General features: G+C 42.8%; 8 protein-coding genes across 14 annotated transcripts; 4 read left to right on the plus strand and 4 right to left on the minus strand.

Moving 5' to 3' along the window:
- The first annotated feature begins 321 nt into the window (after positions 1-321).
- Positions 322-2,900, plus strand: rasl12 (RAS-like, family 12). Its single transcript, XM_047042732.1, has 5 exons — positions 322-788; positions 1,110-1,166; positions 1,280-1,353; positions 1,448-1,638; positions 2,389-2,900. Exons 1-5 carry the CDS (start codon positions 683-685, stop codon positions 2,729-2,731), a joined length of 771 nt encoding a protein of 256 aa, XP_046898688.1. The 5' UTR covers positions 322-682; the 3' UTR covers positions 2,732-2,900.
- Positions 2,901-3,362: 462 nt separating this feature from the next.
- On the minus strand, positions 3,363-6,352 carry si:cabz01068815.1 (solute carrier family 51 subunit beta). Its single transcript, XM_047042731.1, has 6 exons — positions 6,282-6,352; positions 5,575-5,630; positions 5,055-5,447; positions 4,756-4,884; positions 4,202-4,292; positions 3,363-4,076 (listed from the first exon to the last, which is right to left on the minus strand). The coding sequence occupies exons 1-6, from the start codon at positions 6,335-6,337 to the stop codon at positions 3,647-3,649; spliced, it is 1,155 nt and encodes a 384-aa protein (XP_046898687.1). The 5' UTR covers positions 6,338-6,352; the 3' UTR covers positions 3,363-3,646.
- A 1,019-nt stretch (positions 6,353-7,371) lies between these two features.
- On the plus strand, positions 7,372-9,798 carry mtfmt (mitochondrial methionyl-tRNA formyltransferase). 2 transcript variants are annotated; one of them, XM_047041816.1, is made up of 9 exons: positions 7,372-7,814; positions 7,922-8,119; positions 8,254-8,376; positions 8,513-8,615; positions 8,738-8,813; positions 8,899-8,990; positions 9,082-9,160; positions 9,242-9,315; positions 9,439-9,798. In XM_047041816.1, the coding sequence occupies exons 1-9, from the start codon at positions 7,555-7,557 to the stop codon at positions 9,634-9,636; spliced, it is 1,203 nt and encodes a 400-aa protein (XP_046897772.1). In that variant the 5' UTR covers positions 7,372-7,554; the 3' UTR covers positions 9,637-9,798. The 2 variants fall into 2 exon arrangements, with proteins under 2 accessions (XP_046897772.1, XP_046897771.1); XM_047041815.1 differs by having other exon boundaries at positions 8,735-8,813; positions 9,439-9,712.
- Positions 9,799-9,812: 14 nt separating this feature from the next.
- Positions 9,813-12,554, minus strand: si:ch73-314g15.3 (uncharacterized protein LOC368688 homolog). 2 transcript variants are annotated; one of them, XM_047041813.1, is made up of 12 exons: positions 12,355-12,554; positions 12,122-12,210; positions 11,859-11,977; positions 11,671-11,773; positions 11,485-11,582; positions 11,220-11,369; positions 10,954-11,121; positions 10,781-10,850; positions 10,617-10,695; positions 10,333-10,486; positions 10,116-10,220; positions 9,813-10,036 (listed from the first exon to the last, which is right to left on the minus strand). In XM_047041813.1, exons 1-12 carry the CDS (start codon positions 12,468-12,470, stop codon positions 10,004-10,006), a joined length of 1,284 nt encoding a protein of 427 aa, XP_046897769.1. In that variant the 5' UTR covers positions 12,471-12,554; the 3' UTR covers positions 9,813-10,003. The 2 variants fall into 2 exon arrangements, with proteins under 2 accessions (XP_046897769.1, XP_046897770.1); XM_047041814.1 differs by lacking the exon at positions 12,355-12,554 and having other exon boundaries at positions 12,122-12,334.
- A 77-nt stretch (positions 12,555-12,631) lies between these two features.
- Positions 12,632-17,771, minus strand: prc1b (protein regulator of cytokinesis 1b). Of its 5 annotated transcripts, XM_047041885.1 has the most exons (15): positions 17,601-17,771; positions 17,122-17,254; positions 16,793-16,915; positions 16,438-16,671; positions 16,097-16,267; positions 15,830-15,979; positions 15,524-15,671; positions 15,299-15,435; positions 15,094-15,189; positions 14,826-14,972; positions 14,630-14,740; positions 14,294-14,407; positions 13,950-14,129; positions 13,785-13,819; positions 12,632-13,441 (listed from the first exon to the last, which is right to left on the minus strand). In XM_047041885.1, exons 1-15 carry the CDS (start codon positions 17,609-17,611, stop codon positions 13,393-13,395), a joined length of 1,839 nt encoding a protein of 612 aa, XP_046897841.1. In that variant the 5' UTR covers positions 17,612-17,771; the 3' UTR covers positions 12,632-13,392. The 5 variants fall into 5 exon arrangements, with proteins under 5 accessions (XP_046897841.1, XP_046897844.1, XP_046897843.1 ...); XM_047041888.1 differs by lacking the exon at positions 14,294-14,407; XM_047041887.1 differs by lacking the exon at positions 13,785-13,819 and having other exon boundaries at positions 14,049-14,129.
- A 328-nt stretch (positions 17,772-18,099) lies between these two features.
- Positions 18,100-23,350, minus strand: vps33b (VPS33B late endosome and lysosome associated). Its single transcript, XM_047042057.1, has 24 exons — positions 23,247-23,350; positions 22,776-22,923; positions 22,528-22,608; positions 22,361-22,422; positions 22,205-22,254; positions 22,034-22,101; positions 21,911-21,956; positions 21,731-21,825; positions 21,496-21,600; positions 21,306-21,396; positions 21,132-21,209; positions 20,975-21,048; positions 20,809-20,895; positions 20,612-20,702; positions 20,334-20,408; positions 20,000-20,064; positions 19,820-19,874; positions 19,670-19,716; positions 19,411-19,543; positions 19,156-19,229; positions 18,951-19,052; positions 18,770-18,845; positions 18,538-18,648; positions 18,100-18,439 (listed from the first exon to the last, which is right to left on the minus strand). Exons 2-24 carry the CDS (start codon positions 22,869-22,871, stop codon positions 18,360-18,362), a joined length of 1,842 nt encoding a protein of 613 aa, XP_046898013.1. The 5' UTR covers positions 22,872-22,923; positions 23,247-23,350; the 3' UTR covers positions 18,100-18,359.
- Positions 23,348-24,698, plus strand: hddc3 (HD domain containing 3). The gene is made up of 4 exons (XM_047042059.1): positions 23,348-23,569; positions 23,656-23,711; positions 23,871-24,111; positions 24,252-24,698. The coding sequence occupies exons 1-4, from the start codon at positions 23,458-23,460 to the stop codon at positions 24,380-24,382; spliced, it is 540 nt and encodes a 179-aa protein (XP_046898015.1). The 5' UTR covers positions 23,348-23,457; the 3' UTR covers positions 24,383-24,698.
- A 123-nt stretch (positions 24,699-24,821) lies between these two features.
- Positions 24,822-27,562, plus strand: mfap1 (microfibril associated protein 1). The gene is made up of 8 exons (XM_047042058.1): positions 24,822-25,012; positions 25,296-25,512; positions 25,644-25,782; positions 25,906-26,093; positions 26,185-26,454; positions 26,578-26,737; positions 26,841-26,930; positions 27,038-27,562. Exons 1-8 carry the CDS (start codon positions 24,931-24,933, stop codon positions 27,215-27,217), a joined length of 1,326 nt encoding a protein of 441 aa, XP_046898014.1. The 5' UTR covers positions 24,822-24,930; the 3' UTR covers positions 27,218-27,562.
- The last annotated feature ends 27 nt before the right edge of the window (positions 27,563-27,589 follow it).

A 27,589-nucleotide genomic window follows, 5' to 3' on the forward strand; every position in this document is an offset into this window, starting at 1 on the left:
TCCGGGGGTAACATCTGGTCACAATCAGGACCAGCTCATCTCCAGTGTTTAAAATCACAGCAGTTTTTTTTTCATAATATTGGGAGTTTCATTAAGTTAAAACTTTTAGTTATTTACATAACTGCACAGGTATTGTATGTGTATAGAACTGCTCTCGTCTTGCAAAGGGCAAAAACATTAAATAGCTTTGATCCAATTATTAACCCACACAGAAAAATCCGGCTATTGTGTGTTGACCTTAAGCCAGTCTCCATAAAAGGAGATGCCCAGTCAATCATGTACGTAAGCAGAAACATTCTTCTTCTAATTTTCCTCGATTTCTCAAGTCCACGCCTGGTCCTTCCTTCGGTTGTGCATATCACTTCTCGCACGAACAGGCAGCACGGGACATTTACGAGTCTTCCAGAAAGTATTTGGGATATTTTCTTCATTATGGACTTTGATCAGTTGAAATGAATTTGACACGCAATTACGACTTCGTTGTTTCACGACTCCAGCAATTTAGAAAAATCTAGATACCATAGAAATGCATTGATAAACTGAACACATTTCCTCGATACATTTGCAATCGAGGTCGTAACTATTTGTATTATTATTATGAACGATAGATTACTACAAGTGTTACACTTTTTAGTACTTTCTTGACCAAATTGAGGAGGTTATTGTAATTCCGTCAACAAGGATGATGTTTGGGAAGTCAAGGACTTGCAATTTTGCCGCTGTTCCTGAGCGGGGTCAACCTGAGTGTAACGTGGTGGTTCTCGGAGTGATGGGTTCTGGAAAATCAGGTTTGTTCAGGTTCCTTTCTGCCAAGTTAATATTGAAAAAATATTTTGAAAAAAAATTGTAATATCCTCCCAACACATAATAACATAATTGATAAATAAATGTTTGGCTGAGTCCTATTTGGCAAAGCTGGACAATAATTGTGTTTGTATTCTACAGTTTTGAGTGGTTTGTTATTACAGAAATCTGATACCAAATATCATGGGAGTGTTTATGTCGGGTGGTTTCTCATGCTCCAAGTGTAGACCCCAGATTTAAAGACAGTTTGACAGACATGTAATGTAAGCCTGAATCTAAACAGGATGTGTTTTTCTGCTTTGCAGCGTTGACTGTGAAGTTTCTCACAAAGCGCTTCATCAGTGAATACGACCCCAATCTCGGTAAAAATGTTCAGTCTTCATAATGAAAACAACAACGATGACATATCCTCTTGGTTTCAGTTCCTGACTGGACATTTCCTGAAGAACTTGTTTTCTTTTGTCCAACTTCCTAGAGGATACCTATTCCACTGAGGAGATTGTAGACCAACAGCCAGTGGTGGTGAAAGTGATGGATACCGCTGACCAGGTATGAACAAACACGTTTTACAAACAGCCTCACTCATGATCTCCCAGCTGCAGACCAGGCTGAGTGATCCGCCATGCTGTCTACCTCTCTATAGGATGGTCCTGTGAACTGTGAGCGCTACCTCACCTGGGCCAATGCCTTCCTGGTGGTCTACAGCATAGACAACAGACTGAGCTTCGAGGGATGCCAGCAGTACCTGCAGACCATCACCCTGCACACTAAAGCCCTCCAGCCTTACACCCCCATCATCCTGCTGGGAAACAAGCTAGATATGGAGAGATACAGGTGGGTGGGGCCTCCTGGAGCTCTCAGTACTGTTTGAAGGGACAACCACACAGGGGATGTGAGGAGGTCTGGAGTGCAGAGTCTCATCAACATCACAACCAGAACATGGGAGGTTAGTGGAGGGAATGCGTCAGGGTGTGACGGTATGCAACGGACGTGGCCACGCTCCGTCACTACAAGGCGTCGTTCGCCACTCGCTGGGCTCGAACGCACGACCTCTGACTTGCCAAGCGCGACCACTACCAGCTACGCCAAAGAAAAGCTAGCTAATCGTTGATGCGGGTAGCCCATTACATACCTGAGGAGTAAGTTTCACAGGTTCACACCCGTTACAAGGGCACGTTGCATGCTTTATTTCTGCAGATCGTGAAGCAGGCTGGGACTGCTGTGTCTTTGCTGCTGTTTATTCAGAAGACTAATGTTTAGTAGAGGATGTCAAGCAGAGGGGATGAATAGCAGGATTTGAGGTTGATTATTTCTCTTGATAGTGTATGATATTGTTTAAACTTGGCTTTGTTTAAAATTGGCATCTTATCCTTTAACTTCTTACATTTAGCAGATGCTCTTATCCAGAGTGACTTACAGTGAGTACAGGGACATTCCCCCGAGGCAAGTAGGGTGAAGTGCCTTGCCCAAGGACACAACGTCATTTCGCACGGCCGCTAATCGAACCGGCAACCTTCTGATTACTAGCCCGATTCCCTAACCGCTCAGCCACCTGACTCCCTCACTTTTCCCTTCCTCAACCAGGCAGGTGAGTCAGTCCGATGGCTCGGCCCTGGCGTCTCGTTTCGGCTGCTTGTTCTTCGAGGTTTCTGCATGTCTGGACTTCCTCTCGGTGCAGAGGGTCTTCCACGAGGCAGTGAAGGAAGCCAGGCGGGAGGGCGAGCGAAGCTCCCCGTTACGACCTCTGTACATCAGCGAGGACAAGCCCCTGGTGAGCCTTTCCTCGGCTGCCTCTTTCGCCAGCCCCCGCTACACGGAGCTACCAGCCCCCACCACCGCCAAGCTGGTCACAGTGAAGTCCTCCAGAGCCCAGAGCAAACGCAGGGCTCCCACACTCACCCTGCTCAAAGGGTTCAAGATATTCTAATGGATGGAGCAGGATGACCATTTTCCTTCAGGGAGAGGAGAATGATGTAAGGTGTTGATGGATTGGCATGAATTGGGATGCGAAACAAGCAACAAGTGCATGAACATACAGAGCAGACTGCAGGACACATAGGATTTATACAGTATACAACCTTGATCAGTGATGTCATTGCCAGGGTCACTGGATGTGGACCAAAGCTACAGTGACCTTTCAGTGAACAGAACTAGCAACAATGCTACATACTTCTCAGAGAGAATTCTTTATACTGGACTTACACTGATTGTGTCCTAATGAATGCTGATATGTTCCCATGTGCCTTACTGGCACACTAACTATGAATTTTAAAATGCCATGTTGTAGTTTCACTTTGAATTTTTGACATGATGGTGCCCTCTGATGGTGTATTAGGGTAACTACATGCAAAACTGAACTTTCACAAAACCTTTTTAGATCTTTGTGAAAATGCTTGTGCACTTTTTTTGTGTGTCCATGTACTGCATGTTACTGAAGTACTAAAAGGAAAGGGACAGACATGATCACTTTATATTTTATTACTGTTTTGTAAAAACAGATATGAGGGGATGCTATCAAGCAGTGATAAATACACACACCATATATATAAAATGTTTAACATACTCAAACAAACCAAATTAAAACGTATTCTTCAGAAGCACTTATTTGAGTGCTTATTATACATCACTACATTTTTAATACAACTCGCATACAATTTTACAATTCAAGGATTTTCAAGCAAGTAAACTGTCCTAGCCTTTATCATGTTGTTATTAGAGTATGTTTTAAACATTTTAAATATCACCGTCCCTCTTTCCAGAATTTCATCATCTACTCTGGAGTTACCCAATGGGTTTCAGTACAGTTTTGCTTTTCTTTTTCTTCCTCTCGTCCATAATTCCATCACTGGCCCTCTTTCTCCCCCATCAACACTGCTGCCTCTGCCTCTGCCTCATCCACCTCAATCTCTACCTCCTCCTCCTTCTTCTCCACCTCCTCAGTTTCCACCACGTCTGTCTCCACCACTTCTGTCTCCACCTCTTGTCTTTCCTCCTCCTCCTCCAGCTCTGCTGCAGGTTCAGGGTACAGATTGGAGACGTCTCCGTTCTTCCAGGTCACCATGATTTCTCCAGGTTTAAGCCTGTCTGTTTCCCCGCAGTCTTGTTGAGGTTGGATTTGCTGCACCACACTCTCTGACAGTGTCCTGACCTGAGTGGGGGTGCTATGGGTGGCATTGACCTCTGTGGTTGTAGTGAAGACCTGGAGTTCTTCACCCTCTGACCTCTGAGCCAGAGCAGCTGCAGCCTTATACTTGGCTATCTTCTTCCTGTTTCTGTGTGAGAGAGAGAGAGAGAGAGAGCCGTCATGGAGCCGTCACCCAAACTTGGGTAATTGGATGTGTGTCAATGAGTTCCATGTGGGCATATGTAGTCCACCAAGGATTCTAAGATGTCTTACTTGTTAGCCATGGAGCCCATGCCTAGGAGCAGGCAACCAAGGAGGAGAGCCCCAAAGGACAGAGCCAGCATCGCCAACTTCCATCGCGTTGCTATGAAAATGAGAGACACACACTACTGAACAAAGACATCTTATCACCCATCCGTAGAATAAATATTAAAAGACAGACTGTACACCCAGGACCTTTCAGAGACGTCAAAGACTGCTTTTGAACTTGCTCCAAGTGTGCACTTAACAACTTCTTTAAAGACTTAGGGAATAAAACTTTATGGCCATGTAAATTTGAGCAAAACCTTCTTTTATTACCACAACCTTTTATGGTGGAAGGCATGAGGATGCATCGTTAGTAGTATGTCAAGTAGGGTAGTGACCTTGTTAAGCTGTTCCTCCTATCTCAAACTAGTTAACCAAGTACAAGGGAACAACTATATCCAAAGTCCTGATAAATGTGTTTCCAAATACTGAAGGGAACCAATAAATGAAAAAAGGTTCTGTTTTTCTGTGTTAAAACATTTAGCACCACTGTCACAGAACACATCAGCAGTATCACTTACGGTCTTCCGTGCGATAAAACCATTTTAAAAACTCTCTCTGTTCCTCAGTCATGGCGGCTGCGCTCATCTCCGCTCCCCCCTCCCTCACTTCAAACTCGTCTTGCTCATCGGAGGATGCCCTTTTGGATCCTGTGGGGAGCCAATACAAACACATGCACATGTTGTAGCTCTGCTGTAACAAGATGGAGGACACAAATGGTGGACAACCTTCCACATAAATTTTTATGCTTCGTCATAGTTTAAACAAGGTTTTCTGTTCACACAGTAATTGAGTGTCACTGATTGTGTGCTGGACTCACTAAGCCTCTCCTGGCAGATGTCCCCTTCATCCAGAGACCTCCACTTGGACTGTTTACTCCGGGGTGACAGAGTCAGGCGTTTCCCATCTGTGGACAGCTCTAGAGACAAGTGCCGGCTCATCAGTCTGTTACCCTCACAATCCCACTTGAGTCCATTGCCCTCCCTCTCTCCTCCCTCCTCCCCCCCTTCACAGGGCACCGTCTGGACAGGATCGGTGTGGTAGCCCGACAGGCACCTGGATGTGACCACACTCTCCAGGATATTGGGGTCCCTCCACACCCACTGCTGAAGGTCTGAGTCAAGGCTGCACTTCTTCAGCTGAACCCAGCCAGTTTTGGAGTCTTCAAGGCACAAGCTGTGAACTGTGTTGTGGATCATGAAGCTGCTTGTCCCTGAAAATGTATTTGGACATGTTTGATATTGCACAAACCCAACAGGCTTTTACTAGTTTCTATGGTCTTATGACCATATGACTCAAGATTAGGTGGAGATTACCTATTATTAGGATTGTAACATTACCTGGAAGGACAAGACAGAGTGCCATCCAACCATACATCATGTCTGGTTGGCTAAATCTGCATTAAGGAATAACATAAATATACATTACATGGATTCATTTGTGTAACATGTTATATTACTTAATCCAAAAGAAATACAGAATCCCATTCCAAATTCATAATCAGCTGTTTTCCAATAGATTCACATTAGAGCTTATTTGCTTAAGCTTGAGCAGGACATTCAACTCAAGTTATTTTAGACCATTCCCTTCCCTGTTTACTTTCCCTGTTTCCTTAAAACCAGAGGGTGGTCGGTAACAAATTAGTTACACCAGAAAAATGTACACCAGTCCTGCTGGTGGAACGTTTATCCAAAGCACTGCCTTATTTGTGCACCAGTTGAAATTGTACTTAACATTGCTTTGAAAGTAGAGATATTTTCTTAAATTTTTAAATTTTTTACTGTGTTACAAACACTGCCAACCAGCATCATCCTTATAAGGTCTTGTGAAGTGGCGTGGAACCATTGGCAATAAATAAATAATAAACAGAAACATTTACATTTGAAGAATAGACAATAAATGTATTTTGATGACTAACTGTGGTTGTCCTATTATGTTCTTGACCCAAAGCTTCAAAAACCATGTACTAATATATATGCAGACTTTTCTTCTTTTATATAACAGTTATGACTCCACAGTATTTTGCGTCCCGGGTGACTTCACTTACCTCTGTAGAATTCCTTCTCTGACTGCCTGGCATGGGAGCAAAGCTGCACAGAGCATGATTCTACCTGTCAACATATACCACAGGGAAGGAAAGCTTTCCAAAGTTCAAGTGGGAGGGGATTCGTTTTCATTGCCTCTTGATTCAGAAATCTGTAAGACTTAATGGAATAAGATAGCAATGAGTTTTAACTCAAGTTTAAGTGTGTCTGTAAACTAGGGTATTATCTGAAAATAATTGAGGGGTCACAAAGTTTGAAGCAATTGTGAGATACATAAAACATGAAATCTCTCAAATTGAATGTTGAATAGATGGTTCACATTAAATGCCCCTTTCTATTATCTGCACAGTGGAAGGCCAGAAAAGTCTATTGCATAGTATTTTCTATCTATTTTCTTCAACTCAACATATGAACTAAAGATCAAGCTTTGACTGTGTGATTTGGGAGAGTATGGAGAGCTGGCCCTGTATTTAACAAGGTCTTTGACCAGTTTCTGTTTAGTCAGCCTAGCTATAACCTTGTAACTGCCATTTAAGGGGATGACAGAAAAACAGTCAGTGACTCATCGGTCAAACACCTGGCACATAAGCAAATGTCGTAATATTTGGTTGTTAAACAAGAAAAAAATAAAGGTGTTTATTTCTTTACGACAAGTGTGGCTTACAGTGTGAGGTGAACGACCTTTGTGTCATTTAAGATATACACAGAGATCACAGGATTTGAAAATGGCATGATATTGATGCCACTATAAAATGCCCTTTGATAAATGATTATGTTGTAGGCTATGCTTGATGATAGCTTTCCATGACAAACTGAAGTTTTCATTGTTGTGATACCCCTCCAGGATAAATAATGATGTCACCAATTTAATCAACTTTAAAGAAGATCCATGTATGAATGGTTAGAGACCTACCCAACTTGTTGAAGACTATGTGGATAAGCACACACGGCTGTCAAACCTGCGTTTCATGGAGGTTTAATGACCCTGACAGCCTGACAGGTATGACAAAGTACTACTTAAGGTTCAACGGACCATGCGTTAAAATACTTGCTTCCATTCGGAATCTATTTCGAGGGGACCGGAAACGCAATTCACGATAGGAAAAACATGGCGGCGCCCGTAGAAGGAGTGTCAGATGAAGCAGTAGCCTGACTTTCCAAATACAGCTAAGCGATTCATTATTTGTATTAATCCTGTAGTCGAATCAAATATATTGGGCGATTGATATTCCCGCTCATGCAATTATCAAGTTTATTGCATTTAGGTCGGTGAAGATGTGGAATACTGTCAGTCCAAAACAAATGGGTTGGAAGATACTCCATAACATGTGCAGTTATTGCATACAGAGACATGTTTCTGTCCGACTGTGTAATCGAAGAATCCATATCAAACATAGATGTGGTGGACCTATCCCTGACCAGACACTGACAGCTGGCACCCTTAAGGATTCGACACCAGGACCACCTTGGAGAATATTGTTCTTAGGCACTGATGATTTTGCAGTAGAATCCCTAAAACTGCTCTCCACGTTCAGGTAACACTAACACAGACTTCTTGAATGAGCAGAAACTTAATGCAGAAATCCATCCCGGCCCCTTTCTAATATGGTGCTATATAATATGGGATTTGTTTATTTTACAGAAAGTCCAGTGATGGAGTTGTGGAGTCACTTGAGGTTGTCACACTAGATAATGATGTCCCAGTAAAGAGGTTTGCTAAGGAGAACAGTCTCCCGGTTCACACATGGCCTCTTGGAGATCTCCAGGGGCGGTTTGATGTTGGAGTGGTGGTGTCCTTTGGCTGCCTACTCCGGGAGACACTAATCAAACAGTTTCCATAGTGAGTTACACTGATGTGTGCAGTGCACTCAGTGACACACCAGAAATGCTGTAGGTCACTGAGTGCCTGCCCTGAAAAAAATCTTCCCATTGAGCCAGACTTCAATCCTAGATGTGTGCATGTGTGTTCTCCAGTGGGATCCTGAATGTCCACCCCAGCCTGCTCCCCAGGTGGCGAGGCCCAGCTCCGGTGTTCCACACTATCCTGCATGGGGACACCTTCACGGGGGTCACTGTCATGCAAATACGAGCCAAAAGGTAAAAGGAACCTGTCCTTTACAGGGGATTAGTTGTCTGCCAGGTCTATGGACATCATATAAGGAGGAAGGGCAGTTGAGGTGATGCATGATTACATTAGCTGATCACTAATTCATTCATGACATGTTTGCTGCAGGTTTGATGTGGGTCCCATTCTTCACCAGGGATTCCACCAGATCCCTGAGAACTGCACTGCTGACCAGCTAGGAGCAGCCCTGGCTGCCCAGGGAGCTGGCCTGGTGAGAGAGATCACACTACTGTCACTGGAGCACATGCAAGACCTGGTATCAGCCTGTCATGCAAACCCTTAAATGACTTATATATATAAAGCAAGGTCTTTTTGTTGTTGTTGTAAGAGCAGTTGATGGAGACTTTGAAGAACCTTCCCGAGAGAATATTACACCAAAGGGAGCAAGACAAAGAGGGTGCAACATTAGGTAAGCATGTTGATGTCTCCCAGCATGTATAAGCATACCGACACAAAACACATGTCTCAGAGCTTTTGTGTCATGCTTCCCACAGCACCTAAAATCAACTCGTCTATGAGCTGGATGGTGTGGGAGGAGCAGACCTGTGCCCAAATTGACCGTCTGTATCGTGCTATTGGATCTCGAGTAAGAACAGACTCATCTGATGTGTAATACCGGGGAGGATAACATCCATTTTGCTGCTGTTGTAACACATTTCCATCAATTCTCCTATCAGATCCCGTTGAGGACCATTTGGATGGGGAAAACAGTCAAGTTGTTGGACTTTGTCGGCACATGCAATATATCTCTTTCAGGTACCAGTTTGTTTTATGATCAGACCATTTTTGGGTTGTAAGATTGAAAACCAACACTGACTGGATTCATTTTGACCGCAGGGAGAGGAAGGAAGCCAGTTCCAGGATGCATCAGCTACCAGAAAGAATTAGACACACTGGCTGTCTGTTGTAAGGTATGTAGTACAGTAGCTTGCTTGTTAGACCTGACTTGTCATTCTACAACAATTCAGCTACACGGCAAGGCTCTTTCAACATGATACCAAGAGAATGACATTGTTCATCTGGCTCTGGTGTAGGATGGCTGGGTGGGATTCAAGGCAGTGATACTAAAGAAGAGACTGTCTGCAACAGACTTCTACAATGGCTACCTCCACCAGAGCTTTCAGAAGAGATCCTCTCACCAGACAGAGGAGTGCCTGTTTCTCAGCAACAAGAACAGAACTGAGCTCCAGCCAATAAGAGAGAACACATCGACACAACATACTGTCCATTAAGGCTCATGATGTAGTAACCATTGTACAATGGCATCTCATTTCATGTAGTTAATATTATTCTTTGCAAATAATTTCTCTTTGTCTGTTTTAAGACAACTGAATATCAACATGAATGTAATAAAGTGGCATTCTTCACAAATTACAGGAGTGCGACTCAAAAGCATTGGAACATTCACTTAAATATATAAATAATTGTATTTGCATAAACACATTTTTACAGTACTTCTTACATCCTTTTGCTTCATTACAATATCTTACAGATGATTTAGCATTTCTTGGTAACATTGTACCTATACTGTAGATGCAACTTTATTTTGGAGATGTCTTGCATTTTCCCAGGAAAGTTGGTGTCTCGCAGCGAGGTCTGTCAAACTGGTGGCTTGACAAGTGGCACATACCACTGAAGAAGAAAGATTTGATTTAACATGCTCAAGAACTTAAATAAAGCAGACAAATGTAGGATACGTGTTTAGCTGTACCTCCTCAGTCATCCCTGCTGTCGTCCTGCCCTCTGTGTTAAAAGGAGGTTTCAGGTATCCTTTGAAGTGCTGCTTTACCAGGTCATGGAACATCGACAAGCAATCCTATACAGGACAGAAGGCCAGAGTAGGCTTAGCCACTAATATGTACCGTATTCGGCAGAATATAAACCTTTATTTTCTGCTAGAAATAAGTATTGTGTCTATGGGATCGTACCCGGCCTTCCTCTGAACAGATGTAAGTGAACCACCGCAATCCTGCTGCCACATGAGTGATCTCATCTTTGTATATCACCTCCAGCACATCCACAGAGCCTGTGTCACCCTGGCTAGCAAAGCGGGACAGAGTCTGGGGGTGGACATCTAACCCTCTGAAGAGGACAGAGGGAGCGAGAGACTGAGACATGATTCTGATTATCACTGCAGGCTTCTATCTTCCTTTCACAGATTTTAAGACGCGTGTGAGAAAAAAAAATCCTCTAAGCCAGTCTGCTTGTTTACCTGGCCTCATGCACCATGTGCACGATAGCAAGCCTCGCTAGAAGGTCATGTGACGTATCTGTCGCTGACTGCCACAGTCCTGTAGAGACAAGTGAAGGTTAAAACAACTCCCTGTTCTTCAGTTGAATGTTACATTCATGAAGTGAAATGCTCACTGTACCTACCGTTGTGTACAGGCAAAGCTCCAAAGAAACTCCCAAGTTCTGTGATCCTCGTCTCCAACAGGTGATAATGCTGTTGAATATATCACATACTGATTGTATGACCAGTAAGTAGCAATCTTTCTATTATCGACTGTGCCTGTCTGTGATCTGACCAATCATTGTGTCACACTGACCTTGGCCTCGTCCCCAGCCACTTTGACAAAATCGCTGAAGAACTGTCGAGGCAGAGGCTCTCCAGTGTCCAGTCGAACTGTGGAGAATCTGGCGATGACATCCCAGGACAGGTCGATGGCCCACTGCTCTATGTTAGCCAGGGAATGGAGCAGAGCTATCCTGCTGGCCTGGCCACACAGAAGTTGGAAGCATTCAGCACAATGTCACGTTGTGCTTTGACATATCTGTCTGGTTAGCCAAAGAGGTTTGTGTCGCACACACGGACCTGTGTGCCTCCTTTGCCACGTTTGATTTTCCCTGGCTGCAACACAGTCAGGGTGTCCTTCCTGCTGGGCTGGGCTGGGGGTGTGGCCTGGCCCACCTCCGTTATCCCTCCTGAGCACCACCGCTCCTGCACCTCCAGTGTCAGGCTAACCTGGAGAAGAAGCACAGGGCTCATTTATACATCAACTGTCTGAGAAACATGTCTGCATCCCAGACAATGTGTCTTTCATTCTGAGATGGAAATGGTGTGGTACTAATCTGCTTGCTTTCTCTTTGGGATCAGGAGTACACAGAATCTTGGTTGCCCAGAAACACAGCGTGTCCTTAGAGGGAGATAACTTGTTGTTCTCTGGTGACACTTGGCCTGAAGCAACAACAAACAAAAGATTAGTCATATTGTATTGGCAAATTGTTTTGTTTTATTTTTTAGATGGCTCAGTGCCATACTGCACCTATAGAGGCTGTTTTTGCCACTGGAATGGGGGTCAGGGACAGGGAATTCTGTGTGTTCACATACACCTTGTCTTCCACCACTCTGACATCATACACCTGGTTCTATAAAAAACAGATGTCATACTAAGTTACATAAAATATGTTCAAATATCCAAATCACGCTGTTGCTTGAGATCACTTTTCCTACCTGCAGCCCAGTAGTGGAGACCCCAGTCTCCAGACAGAAGTCAAAGTGGTGCCAGGGGCAGACCAGAGCTAGCTTTCCATCCCCAAGGTCCTCTATATCACCCAGGTCCAGGGGGCCACCTAATCAAAGCACCAGAGTTAGACGTCTCATGAGTACGTTTATTGTCTGGGGGGGAAATTATACAACATTTATATATATACACACATTTTTTACTAAATATATCAAACCTAAAACAAACTTATGAATGATTGTAAGCCTGTTACCTTCATGAGGGCAGGAGGAATCCATCGCCCAGAAAGTATCATTTTCGGTATGGACAAGTACTATGTGTTCACCATCTTCAGAATACAGCCTGAAGTAAGGTCGACATGTATATTGACCAGTTTACATTAACAAAGAGGTCAGAGGTTTTCTTAAAGCAACAAAGAATTCACACAGTAGTCACAAAGACATCTAACAGGGTTTCCAGTAGAAAGCATGTTAGCAAATGACTTACTTTGTACATGTTTGCTCAAAATTCAATGTATCCCCTACACATTGCCAATTTCCATCCTTGACTATTGCTCGTAATGCTGCAACTAAATCCTCTTCAAAGTGATCCATTAAAACCATGTGTTTATAAAAATCTATATTGCAATGTTGCAACCTGGGGACTACAAAACGTACTTCCTGATAACCGTCCGCCCTCAAATTGCTTCCCATCTGAACATATCCGGGGTGGAAAAAGACGACGCACAACTGATTTTTTTTCAAGATTATATTTGAATACCGGTAACAAGCTTTGGTATGCCAAATCAAACCAAAATGTTTATTTGAATACCATCGGGTCTGCAAAACGAACATCATTTGATTAATTTAACCCATTACATAACAATATAATAAAAATGTATTTCCCCCCAATTTCCCAGAGCATACTGTAACAGTAGGTATGAACCTATGTCAGCATTTAAACGAATCATACTGTAACAGCATTTACTCAAAAATGAATATAGCCTAGATACCGGTTAAACGTATGCCACTTAATGAAAGGGTGATGGAATATAGCATGAGTGAAAAACTAAAATATACAACAGTAAATAGATAGTGTGCAAAGTATTCATGATCAGTGTTTCACGTTTTAGTATACCCACATGGAAAGCCCATTTTGCATGAAGGAAAGAACTCTGTCTCCCCCTAAATCTTCTTCTTTTACTACTAAGTGCAGGACCAGATATAGGATGAAACGTTTTATACTACATCTTACCTGAATACAATACACATGCTTTTCAGTACATTCTTGAAAAGCTAAAAAAGTGTTAGTTGCAATATGATACAATTCATAACACATAGACCTACTTACAATATTTGTCCAAAACACTTACTACATATATTATACGTATATTACTACTATCATTTACAAATCGGAACAGACAAACGCCAACAAAAAGGTAGTGATTCCCATCAGAAACAGTTGTTCATGACTAGAATGGAGTGTGATGTCATTCTAGTTATTCTGTCATTGTCCAAGTAGATCAAAGGTGAGTAATGGTGGAGTTCAGGATAACTGGCTTGCATTTGGTGTTGGAGGCCTTGGAGAGATCTCTCTGTGGTAGGAGGAAGACTGACATTAGCAATGGCAGATCACAAACGGTCCAAAACAACAACAAAAATACTTCCATGTCAATAAAGAGTGACAATGTGACATCAATGAAAATAAAAATGGATCAGGGAAAAACGGGAAAGTTGTTAGATAGGGAAGAGTTATTGATGGTTGAAGGTGGGGAAAACAATACCACAGCATCACACAGCCTTGCCTAATGGCATGCATTTTGGCTAACAAGAATGCACTTACAGACTATGAATGCAGGTGGTTAATCATAACAGTTAGTTTAGTTTAAGACACTGCTGATGAGAACAACTTCTTGAGAAATGTATGTTCAGACAAACCTTGACTGAATAGATTCAGGATTGCTTAAGTCTTTCTAAAACAAAACCAAAATTACTGTTATTTTCAAACTACCCACACCCATTCTGACTAGACTGTGTGTTGCTGCTGAGAATTCAAAGGAGAACGTGAAGGATTAGGGTGGAAAAATTAAACATCCAAATTACCGCAAACTCTGAGTAGGTGCTGGCAACAGAGTGAATACTGATGGTGCGCTGTGGACTAGCAGTGGTCCGCAGCCCTCCACACAAAGGAGACACATTCACCTGGGCTATGTTCTCCTTCTGACGCTCCTGCAGACCTCCGTGAGGGGCTCTGCTACGTCCTGGGGTCCGTGCTCCAGGGCCCTGGGGAAAACACACAGAAGGATGAGCCACAACAATCACTCACAACCAAGACCAACTAAGGACATTTCATTGCATTCATGTGGATGGTGAGGTTAGTACAAATCTTTTCAAAATATTTCCATCATAAGTCACTATTCTGCACAATTTATACACACTGCACAGACCTTGTTTGCTGACAGTGGGGGGCGGGACATAGGTGAGTGGCAGACAGTCCCACCATAGACTGAGCGCATAGTGCTGTTAGAGTTGGCACTAGAGGTGCTGGAGGTAGCGTTAAGCTGAGAAAGAAACAGCAGTTAGTGAGGCCATCGCCAAGCCAACATATTAGAATAGTGAAACTAAAGTAACTTGATCTGATTTGTTGGAACTGTTAGTTATGGTTTAAGGAGACAAACAAGCATTCAGGCTAACTATTTGTCCACTTGTTATATTCACATAATATGAAATAGGGCCATGCAATTGATACAAAGGCTTGAAGTACACATTAGTGGTTATGATACCTTTCGTGTTTTACCGGGGGTAGCAGTGCCAAGGAATCTTCGTTTGGTTGGAGTTCGGACAGATGTCCCATAGAGCATATCCTCTTCGGTCTGTTTGTTCTTCTTCAGATGCTGTAGAAAATGTGGGTACAGTGATGGATCATATCTTAGGTGTAATCCAGAGAGCTTGTGATTACAAACAGAGCTACTTCCTCACCCTCTCCAGTTTCTCTCTTTCCTTCTCAATGCGGTGCAGCTCCCACTGCTCCTCCACAAACGGCAGGAACTTCTGTTCATGGACCAGGAACTCCCTGCCCTGCTCCAACTCCCAAACATCAATCTGGGCCTTCAGCTTTTTCTCAAGCTGAAAAACCAAAACATAGACAGACGACACCCTTTAACATTGAACAAGGACGCCTTTCGCTCCTTACAGAAACGCACTTGGTTGTTGCAGAGGGTATAAATATTTGTTTGTATCCTCTTACCTTCGGAAGGCTTTTGTGCAACTCTGACCTCTGCTTCTCTTCCTTGAGGAGGTTTCCTCCTCGGTTGGTGAATCTGCTGGGATCTGTGGCTTTTTTCTTTCAGGATTGAAAGAGCAAGGGACTTGACGTTAACTTAAACAGGTCTGACACGGCCTGCTCTGTGCCGTTGTAAAGCAAGCCCCAGTGGGGTCATGGTGCTGCTCACCTCCAGCTCCAGGAAGAGTCTCCAGCTGTTCTCCCAGCGGTGGACTCCTTCAAACAACTCCTGGTGCTCCTCATAGTGCCGTTTCAAATGCAGGATTTCAGCCTCATGCAGGCTCAGCAGCTCCTCAGTGAACTCCTCTAGGGGGATGAAAAGAGAGCTCATTTGTAACACTGCAAACCATTGAAAATGAACCCCTTAAAAATACAGTTCTTAGGTACCACTCACCACTGAAGTATGCCAGAAAGGCCTGCCGCTGGTCGGTGCTGAAGAAGCACTTCTCCCAGAGCACGGCTATCTCCGAGCGAATGGCCTCAATGACATTAACAATGTTTCGTAGCTTTATCTCCTCCAGACGCTGGACCTCCGCTTGCAACTGACAAGAGAAGAAAACATCTCCTGGTTATAGAATACACTTTTGGGTGCCCGTGCTCCAAACACATCACGTGTGGGGTTTGGAATGCCTGACGCAGACCTCGGAAAAACCATCTGTCAGTAATATGAACTACACCACAAGGTCGAGTTTTTACTGACTGCTTCCAGATTCCTCTTCTTGGAGGTAACCATGTGTTCAGAGAAGGCCTCTCTTTCCTCCTGGGGGACCTGCAGCCTGGACCAAAGCTCCTGGATCTTCTCTCTATGACTCTCGCACACAGCCTCGTTCTCAGCCTTCCTCGCCTCCAGCTAAACACACAACACAGCACAAATTACAGTTAGCTCAATGGCAGAGCAGTCATCTCAACAGCATAAAATGAGTGATAAGCAAATATTATAAGTCCATGACTTTACTAACTGACTGACCTGGCAGAGGAGGAGTTTGAGTGAGGTAATGTTTTCTCTGGACAGGCAGAACGCGTCCTCATCTTCACAAACAATGTCCTTCTCGAAGCTCGTCTCAGGAAGCTGATCCAGGTCCTCCATACACAGGATGATCTGCCTCTTGACGTCCACAAACTCTGCCCGCCTCCTCCCCTGAACACAGACACAATCATGATCTTCCCTTCCAGATGAATAGACGTCAGCCAGCATAAACAATATCAATACAAAAAGGACAACAGACACATTAAACATGTCCTCTCAAGTCGGAACTCGGAAACAGAGTATTCATACCGTCTGTGTTGATCTTAAGAATTGACAGTCACCTTCTCTGCCATCTGGTTAGAGATGTGCCGGCGGAAGCTGTCCAGCTGCTCCATAGAGGGGACGCAGTTGGGGGTGATGGCGTAGGCCTGGGAGCACAGGATATCAGACAGGTCCTGGTCTTGCTCAACCAGGGCTTTCAGCTGCTGCATCCTCTGGCTCCTCTCCTTCACCAGGATCTCCACTCGCGTGCGGATGTCTTTCTCCTGCTGGAGCATGCTATTACCCTTCTCCTCCTGGGCAGGTGTGCAACACAGGGGAGTAGGGGTCAAATAAATATGCATCACATTTCAAACGGGTTGGATGGTATCCCGCAAGACAGTTGTCACAATATGTCTCACTGACTAAAAACCCTACCTCAAATGGAGGAAACTGCAGTTCCAGGGTGAGTGTTTCCAGCTCTTTCCGGCATGTTTCAAGGCTGCTGATCAGTCTTTTTTTTAGAGATTCCTCCTCAGCAATCATCATGTCCAACATCCCCTATGACATTAGTATATTGAATCAGCATCTGAACAATTTGATAGATAATATAATGCCAGATACTCTGATAATCTCAGCATATGCATGCAGATTAGTATTATCGCCATGGGGTGAACAGGTGCACCACTTGCAGCATGAAGGTACAGTCTGGGTCAGTTCAGAAGGACATTTTCAATTCCTAACTAGATAGAATCTTTATGACTCACTTGAATGTGGTTTTTGACAACATTAGTTCTCTGCAGTCTCTGGTCCTCCGGAATACCAATCTCCTCCCAGATGTCCTTCAGGTGGCACAGAGCTTTATTCAGGCATGCCACAGACTCAGCTGCGAGCACCTCACTGGGACAAGAGAGAGAAAAGGGGGTTGGTCTCATCACCCTGCTACTGGATGACTGTTTGGGTGTTAAACTACTGTAACCATCCTAGCTCTGTCAAACAATGTGTCTAACAAACTACTGTACTACTAGTTGTAGGAGCTAACAAATACCACAAAAGATCTTGTTGTGATAGATTTCCGCTACACGTAAATAAGACATTTGTTTGAACCAACTAACTAACATTTAGATAGCAAGACATGCAACAAGTGGTAGGCAACCATGCATGCTAGCTATTGCTGCTAAAATGTGATGTGTTGCTTAGCATTTGACATTCCATGGATTGCATCAAGTCAGATATTTCAAAATACCTCTTTCTCATCGTGAAGTTCCAGTATTATTAGATTTGTTCTTGTGAAGAGCTGTAACACTTATACATCCAAAATGTGATATTTTTCTATCTAGTTTAACAACTTTCAAAGCCCTTGTTGTACAGTAACTTCAGTGCACTACTAATTCTCGAAGCCGTTTCTGTCTCATTCAAAATACGCATCAAAATGCAGTCTTGACTCTCATTGGCTATGGGCAGCGACTGTGTCATTGGGTGTGCCTGTTTTGGTTTAGACCGAATAATTGGTCAGACCGTTGTGCGGGGTGGGAAGTGGGTACAGCTATGTTTGAATTTGTTTTAAATGTAATAGTTGTGTTAATCTGTCATGATCAAGATATTTTGTATAATTTCAACCGCAAATGTTTCATTCGATTTTGAATGTATAGAAACTAATTATATCGTTCCAACAAGGTGCATCGTGGGGTGGACCGGTGCGGATGAGCAACAAACGTATCGAAACGGGCGTGAAATAAACAGCGTTTTCAAAACCCTCCTTTATTCATTCAAACGATCAAACAAGCACAATGCACCAAACACATTTTAAAATTACAGTATATGTTTATTTTACATTTATCCAGAATATCGTTCAGCATTGCAGTATTTACAATCTCTAACGGGAATGCACTGGAATGTCAGCATTTGATAACAAAAAGTGTCGACTCCTTGTCGTTATCTGGGTGGTGTCCTTCTCAGCTGCCTGCCAGGGCAAACTGCAGCCTGTTCACTTTGGAATGACAACTCATACATGGTTGTCCAACAAAGCCTCCAGCAGTCTGGCACTATTTGTTATGGCGGTTGTAACTACAATAAATTTTAAACCTAAAAAGTAATAGAAGGTTTATTAGTATGTACATATATTAAATAGATAGTGTAGAACATCAGAATTTGTGTTTGTTATTATTCAGGTTATTATTTACCTTTCTCTTTGCCTAAGAAGCGCAGAGCTGAGATCTCAGAGAATGTGCAGCCTCCCAGGAACATGACCAGGATGATACGCTGGGCATCTGTCTTTGCTCCATTGCTGCCAGCTTGGAAAGAAAGAAGTTAAAGTACCTGAATACTCAATACAGTTTACTAACTGTAGATCCCCACTGCTATGATGTGAACTTAATGCATAATATATCTATATTTCAAACCCAAATGTCTCACCTGTGACAGCAAACTCCTGGCTATTCAGCATCCTGGTGACTTCTTCTAGCCCTGTCCAGCAATCACGCTCTAATACCTGTTCATGAGACACAGCATGAGGAAGATGTGCTCCTGGGTCTGATCATCACATTAGGCAGACACAGGTGGATAACAGGCTATGTATGATACTGGAATAACCTACCTGTTCAATGAGTTTGCAGCTCAGCGGGACATAAGCCCCACTGAAGGTGTAGGCCATGTCACGAGGAACGCTCAGATTATACTCCTCATCTGATTTAGGGACCTTAGATGCAATGGGAGAGTAGACATAATTAATATGACTACCTACTTTTGGGCCATTCATGTTTTGAAAGTTGAAGAAATAAAAATAAAATTGGGCAACTAACCAGGTTAAGCCTCCGGCTCAAGGCTCGGAAATGACTCTTTCTTGCCAAGGATGAAAAGGCATCGGTAAGTTTTCCTGGAAAACAGTCAGTCAGTAAGGTAACTATGCTGGAGATGACTGTACTGCACTGTAGGTAACAATACTGTGCTGTTGGTGTCCCAATGTAAGTGGGAAACACAAAAGATCCTAAATCTGCTAGTGACCATTAAAGAATCTGAGTGACTGTTTCCAGGCCAACGGACACTTCCTGTCTCACCGGCCGCTCTGTCGTTGACCAGTTTTCCTACTCGGCTCTCCATGACGGTGAGGGTCTCTCCTGGCTGCTGTTCCACCAGTAATCCTATCTGTCTCAGGTTGGAAAACGTGAGAAGGTGGTCCACACCATAACTCTGAAACGGATAGATGGAGATAAAACATGAGATGTGACAGCAGCAAAATGTGAAGAAAATAAACATTCGGTCAAACCCTCAGACTATAGCTACCTACTAGGAGCTACCTACCCACTACCTACCCACCTGTAAATACTGTGCCTTTAATGATCTGTAATCTTTGGGAAGGAGACCTGTAGGATCACACAAGCAGTTGGTTTAGAACAATGTATTTTCCAAAGACCAGTTTTATTCTTAATTAGTTTGTATAGTATAGTACAGTATACATGGATTTACCATTTTCTGTGAGAGACAGCAAGCAGAGCAACCTCAGACTTTCCAACATGGAGACCTCCAAGAATAGACAACAAAACACAGTGATTGAGAAAATAGCTCAGAAAAATCCATACTTGACTAATCAAAATATATCTGTTTAGACATTGTCAAATGGTTGAATCTTATTACTGACATACTCACTTGTCTATTGATGTGCTCCTCTATGAAGGATATACATTCACGGATTTCAAAGCCTTCAAGTAAGGCTGCAATGGACAAACAGCCATGTTATGTAATTATTGTATTTTTTATTTTTTATTATGTTTATTTCAGGCGCAATGGCCCATACACGAATACATTACATACAAGAGACATGAATCTCAAAAATGCTTAATTAAAAACAACACATGACCTATGTAGAGTGTAGCAGTAGTTAATCTTAATTAATTCATCTGAAACCGCGTACCTAATGCAATTGTATGGCCTGTCTATATGTGACATGTCAGACATGTTATGTATTTTCTTGCAATCTTACAGTGCTCTGTCTTTAGCAGCTCCTGAAAGTCCTGCTTGGTTTTCCTCTTCATCATTGATTCACTGGCACCAATATCTGAAGGAGACATCACATAATTCTCTGATATATTCTTATATTCTTATGATATCCATCACCTTCCAGTGACCCTTAAAACCCTTGACCTACATAAGTCACATCTTAGGTGACACAAAAAGGTCATATAGGTCATCTCAGGTAAAGCTATCAGGTAATACAGGTTATATTGATCAAAACTGTGAAGGTCTAATGCTCAAACTCACGCATGCTGAGGAGTCGATGTTCCTGTTTTAAACCTTTTAACTCCTCCGACACAAACGTCTTCATCTGCTTTATGTCCATCCCTTGGCGCTTCTGTTAGACAGAACAGAAGAGGCACGGCATCTAAAGGATGTATCAGTCTACAGAAAGATACCATTTGGATGTACATTACACTTAAAAACATTTCAAACACACTTACATCGTAGGCCGTCTGGAGGTTTCTGGCCTTCTGACTCAGAAAGCTGAACACGTTGGAGAAATGCTCATTTCTGATTTCACTGAACACCTGAGACACACAAGACAGTGTTGAGTTAGATGGTGACTTAAAAAAATACAAAAATAATAGTATTTTCTAAAAAGCAAACCTTGTCTTGAGAGTTCAGCATCACTTTTATACTCTTGTCAGATGACATAACCTCAGGACCAAATTCAACACATCCTACAAAACAAAGAGAATATGCTAACATACCAAACTACACAATAGAAAAAGCTTAGTGATTAAATAATATTCATACAGCCTACCACATTTTATCCTGAATGTGTCATCCACCAGTCCTTCATACACAACTTGGGAGCACAGAGGAGTGACAAAGTCCACATCTGCAAAGAGAATGACAGAAATCATGAGGGGAAATTAGTAGAACAGGAGCTGCTACTGCTAAGCAGCTACTACTGCTAAGCAGCTACTACATCTACCTCTGTCAATGAGAAAAACATTTCCGATTTCTGCTTGGTGGGTTTTCTGTTCGCCTTCTTTCACCTGCTCCCTCCATGATTCATAGGTCATCTGAATCAGGAGAAAGACAGAAGAATACAGGGATGTTCCGTTCATAAACAAGTTGGTTGAACTAAAGACTGGCACCTAAAACCGTGAGCTACATTTTACCTTGGAGCATCGCCCAATTCCATAGACTTTGGAGAAGGGGCCATAGAGAGAGTGGAGAAGGTTCAGAGCACTGCCTGCTGTCCTCACCCAGCGCTGGTCTCCATCCTATGAGTGAACAGGTTGGGTGTGTTTATATCGTAAGTCAAATATATTGTATTTAAAAAATTATATTTGTGGTCAACAAAACCTATAACTTTTAAAATTCAATTACAACAGCCATCTACACAGCCCTTACTAGGAAGTTGTCTCTGAAGAATTCTGGAAGCTCCAGACTGATGATGTCATCGTCTAGTGGTAAGAGGTAGAAAGCCCATTCATCTATGGTCACATCTGAAAAGGTAGGGATTAAAAAATATATATTACTGTCAGAATATGCACACTTTGGATAAATAAACAGAATTCACTAAATACTCACCACCATAGATTCCCTGCTCCTCCAACAGTGCCTCACATGAGTAGAACTAAACACAGAGACTTGGGTCAAAAATATTTTTTACAAATTACATATTACTGACTCACATTAAGGTATAAGCATTACCTTCTGTGGGCAAAATATAATCTTGTATCTTCTGAATTTTCCAACTGCCTTGTCTGCATTGACCACGTCTGAGAAAATGTGTACATTCATTAAATAATATGAATGAATCCACTACTTTATGACAAGGAGCTGACAGTGAAAGTGTTTAGTTTGTGTTACAGGTTTCCTTACCACATATCCATTTCACAGTTTGTATCCTTGGACGTATGAGGAAGCATATCCTGCGAAGATCAGACCATTGTGTTACAATAACATTAGGGAGCAGACCATTGTGTTTCAATAACATAGGGAGCAGACCATTGCTTGACATTACAATGTGATACATACTGATCTGAGGTGCTGACAATCTGTTTGTATTCCACTTTGTAAAGCTTGTCTACTTCATGTTGCTATGAGCAGAAAGATGACACCAATATGACTTCATTACATAACTGTGTAATAAACATATTTGGAATTTCAATTCATAGGCCCATGGTCACAGTAAACAGGTTTACCTTTAGTGTTGTTACATTAGCAATGCGATCAAGGGGACTCATAAGATCTGCCTCAATAAACAAGTCCTTCTTCCCTGGAAGCTGTGAGAAAACCCAAATTGCAAACTATGACAGTAGTGCTGATAATGATATTATCATGGTGAAGAAAATGGTAACCAGCTTGAGACATCCTTAACCGTGAGTGCATGACTGGCGTGTGGAGACTAAGCTTAGATGTGGTCAACAGGATGAAATGTGACAGGGCCAACCTGTTCTAGTAGGTAGATCAGTTGGTCCCTAGCCAGTATCTTGAGCATCGAAAAGTCTGGGAGTTCAGGGGCATCTCTTCTGGCGCTGTGAGCCATGGCATAGATGGAGGACGGAGTGGGGCACCTTATCAAAAAGCCAACACCCTCCCTGGAATTAAAAGGTACTACACGTTAGAAAACGTTGGCTCTGCGAGCTGCAAATATTATTGGGACAGTAAATTGCTGAAACGAAGCCTTGATTACACAAGACAAATGAACAAAATATATTTGAATGAAGAGCCTGACTAGGATTAAAGACTTGCTAACATGATCAAACAAGACACCCGTGTTAGCCAGTTAGCTACAGTACAGTAGAGATAACAACACTGACAGCTCAGCTGATCACCATATTGAAACTGTTGCGACACACCTTGACACTAATATGAAAACAACCCTAACTCAAAACAATAATAATTAACATTATAAAGCAACCTGTATTGGAGATTTTTTTGTTGTTGAAAATTACAGTACTATGACCAATGCTCCTAAGGTTTTCTATCTTGCTTCCGTATGGAATGTTTCAAAGATGTTTGTTTCACTTCGGACAACATTAAAGGTGCACAGTTGAGGATTCAGAGTTATATCAAATATTGGTTATATCCACATACAAGTTTACCTCTTCATTTGTTCCAATCAGGTGAAAATGAGTTCAGATTCGATAATTTTGTTGGAGACTGTTAACTTTGCAGCAGATAAACATCGTAATCAACGACGAAAAGATCCAGAGGCAACACCTTATATAAATCACCCAATAGGTGCGTATGAGTGGGTTTGAGATTTATCATAATGCCTGCCTCCACATGAATCTGGCAAGATCGTGATAGCATTTTTATCTTTACAGGAGTGGCAAGAATTCTAAGTCATGAAGGTGGAATCACAGATATTGAAGTTCTCCAAGTGAGTTTTTTACTAAAGCAAACCTATTTGACATATCAAATGGCTTAAGTCAATTTGTAAAGACAGACTACAATAATTACATTACATTACATTTATGCATTACAAGGTCAGGAGGTAGTATTTCATTTATAATTTATCATCCGTTAATTATCTTTTCAGGCAGCGTTGCTACATGACACTGTAGAGGACACAGAGACCAGCATAGCAGAGCTTGAGGCAGCGTTTGGGCAGACTGTGGCAAGGATTGTCCAGGAAGTTACCGATAACAAGACCTTGTCGAGACAGGAGAGAAAGCGTCAGCAGGTGGAGCATGCGCCCCACTCTAGTCAACAGGCCAAACTGGTCAAACTGGCTGACAAACTATACAACCTGAGAGACCTAAACCGCTCTACACCCATAGGTAGTGTGTGTGTGTCTCTCTCTCTCTCTCTCTCTCTCTCTCTCTCTCTGTCTCTCTCTTTATGTTTTTTGTTCCATCTGTATAACTCACTCTCTCCAGTCATACTGTATTGAGCATTCTGTCTCCTTTGTTATTGATAGGCTGGACAGCAGAACGGATTCAGGACTACTTTGTGTGGGCAGCTGAGGTGGTGAGAGGACTGAAGGGCACCAACCCAACTCTGGAAGGGAAACTGGAAGAGCTGTTCAAGAAGAGGGGTGTTGGGCTCTGAAATGCTCTTAGGAAAGGGGGGTTGTGGAGAAACACAAATGCAATCAGTTTTGTGGTATAGCTGATTTTTTTGTGTTCTTTTCAATCTAAAGGATTAACTCTCCACAGGACAAACATTTCTATCTTGCGCATGTTTTAGGTTGTTTTATTACAATACTTACTATTATAACAATACATGTATCTGAAAAGAAAGGGTTTGTGATGCACTATTAGCTCAATGATGCAATGTTTAAAAGAAATAAAGAAAATAATGGAATGATGTTCACAGCGCTGATATTTACACACAATAACAAATAAAGGTTCATTGTTATTTTCTACATGTAGTGTGTGCATTTATTTGTGTTCAGCCATAATCGGGTTAGGTTGCAGTTTAGAAGGAACCAATAAAACAGAACCACTTTTCTGGTGGGAATAAACCTACATCCTGTTTCCTCCAAAACCTAGTGTGTATTTCCTGTATTGCTGTGGGACGGATTTATTTTGTTATCAATCTAGCAAGTAGTAATAAAGTTGATTTGCGTCTTTGGCTGATTTTGTAAACGGGCAATCATGGCTGGACGGGACGCTCTCAACATGAAGCTACCGCCAATCCAGTCCACCGCTGGAGCCGTGCCGATTCGAAATGAGAAAGGTACGATTATGTGCTTATTACATTAGCTAGCTTGCTAGCCAAGTTGTTAGCTCAATGCCTGTGACAACGTTAGCGCCAACACATAGCTAGAAATGTTACCGTGTAAACAGCTAGCTGGGCAGCTAAATTACTCTGCAAGCATACTGTCGATTACTTACGACCATGTCAGTTTTAGGACCATTTATTTCGTGGTGCTGGGACCATCTATTTCATGTGGCAGTCTCTTGGCAAAGGTAGTTATGTGTAGCAACTAACCATGTGTCAATTTTTATATCTGGCATAGGTGAAATTTCTATGGAAAAGGTTAAGGTGAAGAGATATGTGTCCGGTAAGCGTCCAGATTATGCTCCAATGGAGTCATCTGATGAGGAAGAAGAAGATTTCCAGTTTGTTAAGAAGGGTAAAGATGCTGAGCCAGAGATGGAGATGGAGGAAGAGGAAGTCTCTGACCCTCGTCTCAAACGTCTGCTCAATCGCGTCTCTGAAGATGTGGAGGAGAGGTATTATACAAATCTATCCTGCTTCTAGATCTATGATTTCCTATGTTGGTTTTGTCAAAGCATCTCAGCTAGGTTGCCGACTACAGGTCTAGCCCTCAAAAATAATACCATTATTCTCATCTCTCTCTCAGGCTGGCCAGACACAGACAGATTGCTGAGCCTGAGCTGATAGCAGAAAGCAGTGAGGACTCAGATGAAGGAACCTGGCACCCAGAGCGTGAGGAGAGCAGTGAGGAAGAAGAGGAGGAAGAGGAAGAAGTGGATGATGAGGTTAGTAATAAATAAGGGTTACATTTGATAACTTTTACTAATCCTGTTTCTAATACTTACCCATTAGTCATCGTGGATGAAAGTATATTCTTCGTAGTTAATGGACTTGTTTCTTCTGCGTAGGAAATAGAGAGACGGCGAGCGATGATGCGCCAGAGAGCTCAGGAACGAAAGATAGAAGATATGGAGATAATGGAGGTGGAGGAGGAAGGAAAGTCAGGGGATGAACCCGAGTCTGAGTCCGAGTATGAAGAGTACACGGACAGCGAGGATGAGGCAGAGCCACGGCTAAAACCTGTCTTCATTCGCAAGTAAGGAACTTGGGTTCACACCCACACAAGTGTTCGTTATGCTGCACTATTGGACTAGGTTCACATCAACCTGTGTGTGTGTGTGATGCAGGAAGGACAGAGTGACTGTGGCCGAGCGCGAGGCGGAGGAACTGAAACAGAAGGAGCTGGAGGCGGAGGCCAAGAAGCAGGTGGAGGAGCGGCGTCGCTACACCCTGAAGATTGTGGAGGAGGAGGCCAAGAAGGAGTTTGAGGAGAACCGGCGAACTCTGGCTGCCCTTGATGCGCTGGACACGGACGGAGAGAACGAGGAGGAGGAGTATGAGGCGTGGAAGGTCAGAGAGCTGAAACGCATAAAGAGAGACAGAGAAGCCCGCGAAGCGTAAGTAGTGGCATGTTTGCGTCCTGTGTCGCATTTGAATAACTGTAGCTCCAGAGGCTTGAGTTTGCCGAATGCAGTGCTCGGCTGTTCAAATCAACAACTGTGTTGCCGTGCTTCTACCAGGATGGAGAAAGAGAAGTCAGAGATTGAGCGATTCCACAGCCTCACAGAGGAAGAGCGCAGGGCTGAGCTTCGCAACAACGGTAAAGTCATCACCAACAAAGCCTCTAAAGGCAAATACAAGTTCCTGCAGAAGTACTACCACAGAGGAGCCTTCTTTATGGTGAGCACTAACTACACTCACTGTAGTAGATGGTTGGATAGCAAACATGGACACTCATGTACTATAAGCTTGTTGTGCGTGAAATTGGTTTCTTTTTTCACAGGATGGCGAGCAAGAGGTGTTTAAGAGAGACTTCAGTGCTCCTACTTTGGAGGACCATTTCAACAAAACAATTTTGCCAAAAGTCATGCAGGTTAGTTCAACTTATTCAAATTATATTGTTCTTTCAACACTGATGGTAGCATTTGGATCTATTCCTCAGCAATGAATTTGGGCTAATGTGCGTTTTTCATGTCTAAGGTCAAGAACTTTGGTCGCTCTGGTCGCACTAAGTACACTCATCTGGTGGACCAAGACACCACGTCGTTTGACTCAGCCTGGGCTCAGGAGAGTGCCCAGAACAGCAAGTTCTTCAAGCAGAAGGCAGCTGGAGTCAGAGATGTGTTTGACCGGCCCACAGTTAACAAGAGGAAGACCTAAGCCTTGGGATGATAACAAGCACATCCTGCAGATTCAATTATGGACTGAAATCAGGGCTTTGGCCTACACTCATTTGATGCTTAATCCAGTGAAGCTCATTCACCATTTTCCCCCCTGATGTTCTCTTACACTGGTATTAAGGGATCCCACACACCCATAGTTGGCTGTTTAAAAGCGGTGGGTTGATTTTTGTATGTAACTTTGTACATTTCAGTTGTGGCAAGCATCTTTCCAATTTATAGCTAGTTTGTTTTTATTTCTGCACTAACTGGTCTTCTTTGCCTCTTGGTACAGTATGTGATTCAGTGTCTTGGTTATTCTTTGTGAATAAAAGACTAACTTCTATCTGCTATTTTATTTATCAATGAGGAA

This window comes from Hypomesus transpacificus, chromosome 19, assembly GCF_021917145.1.
Source record: "Hypomesus transpacificus isolate Combined female chromosome 19, fHypTra1, whole genome shotgun sequence".
Lineage (NCBI taxonomy): Eukaryota > Metazoa > Chordata > Actinopteri > Osmeriformes > Osmeridae > Hypomesus > Hypomesus transpacificus.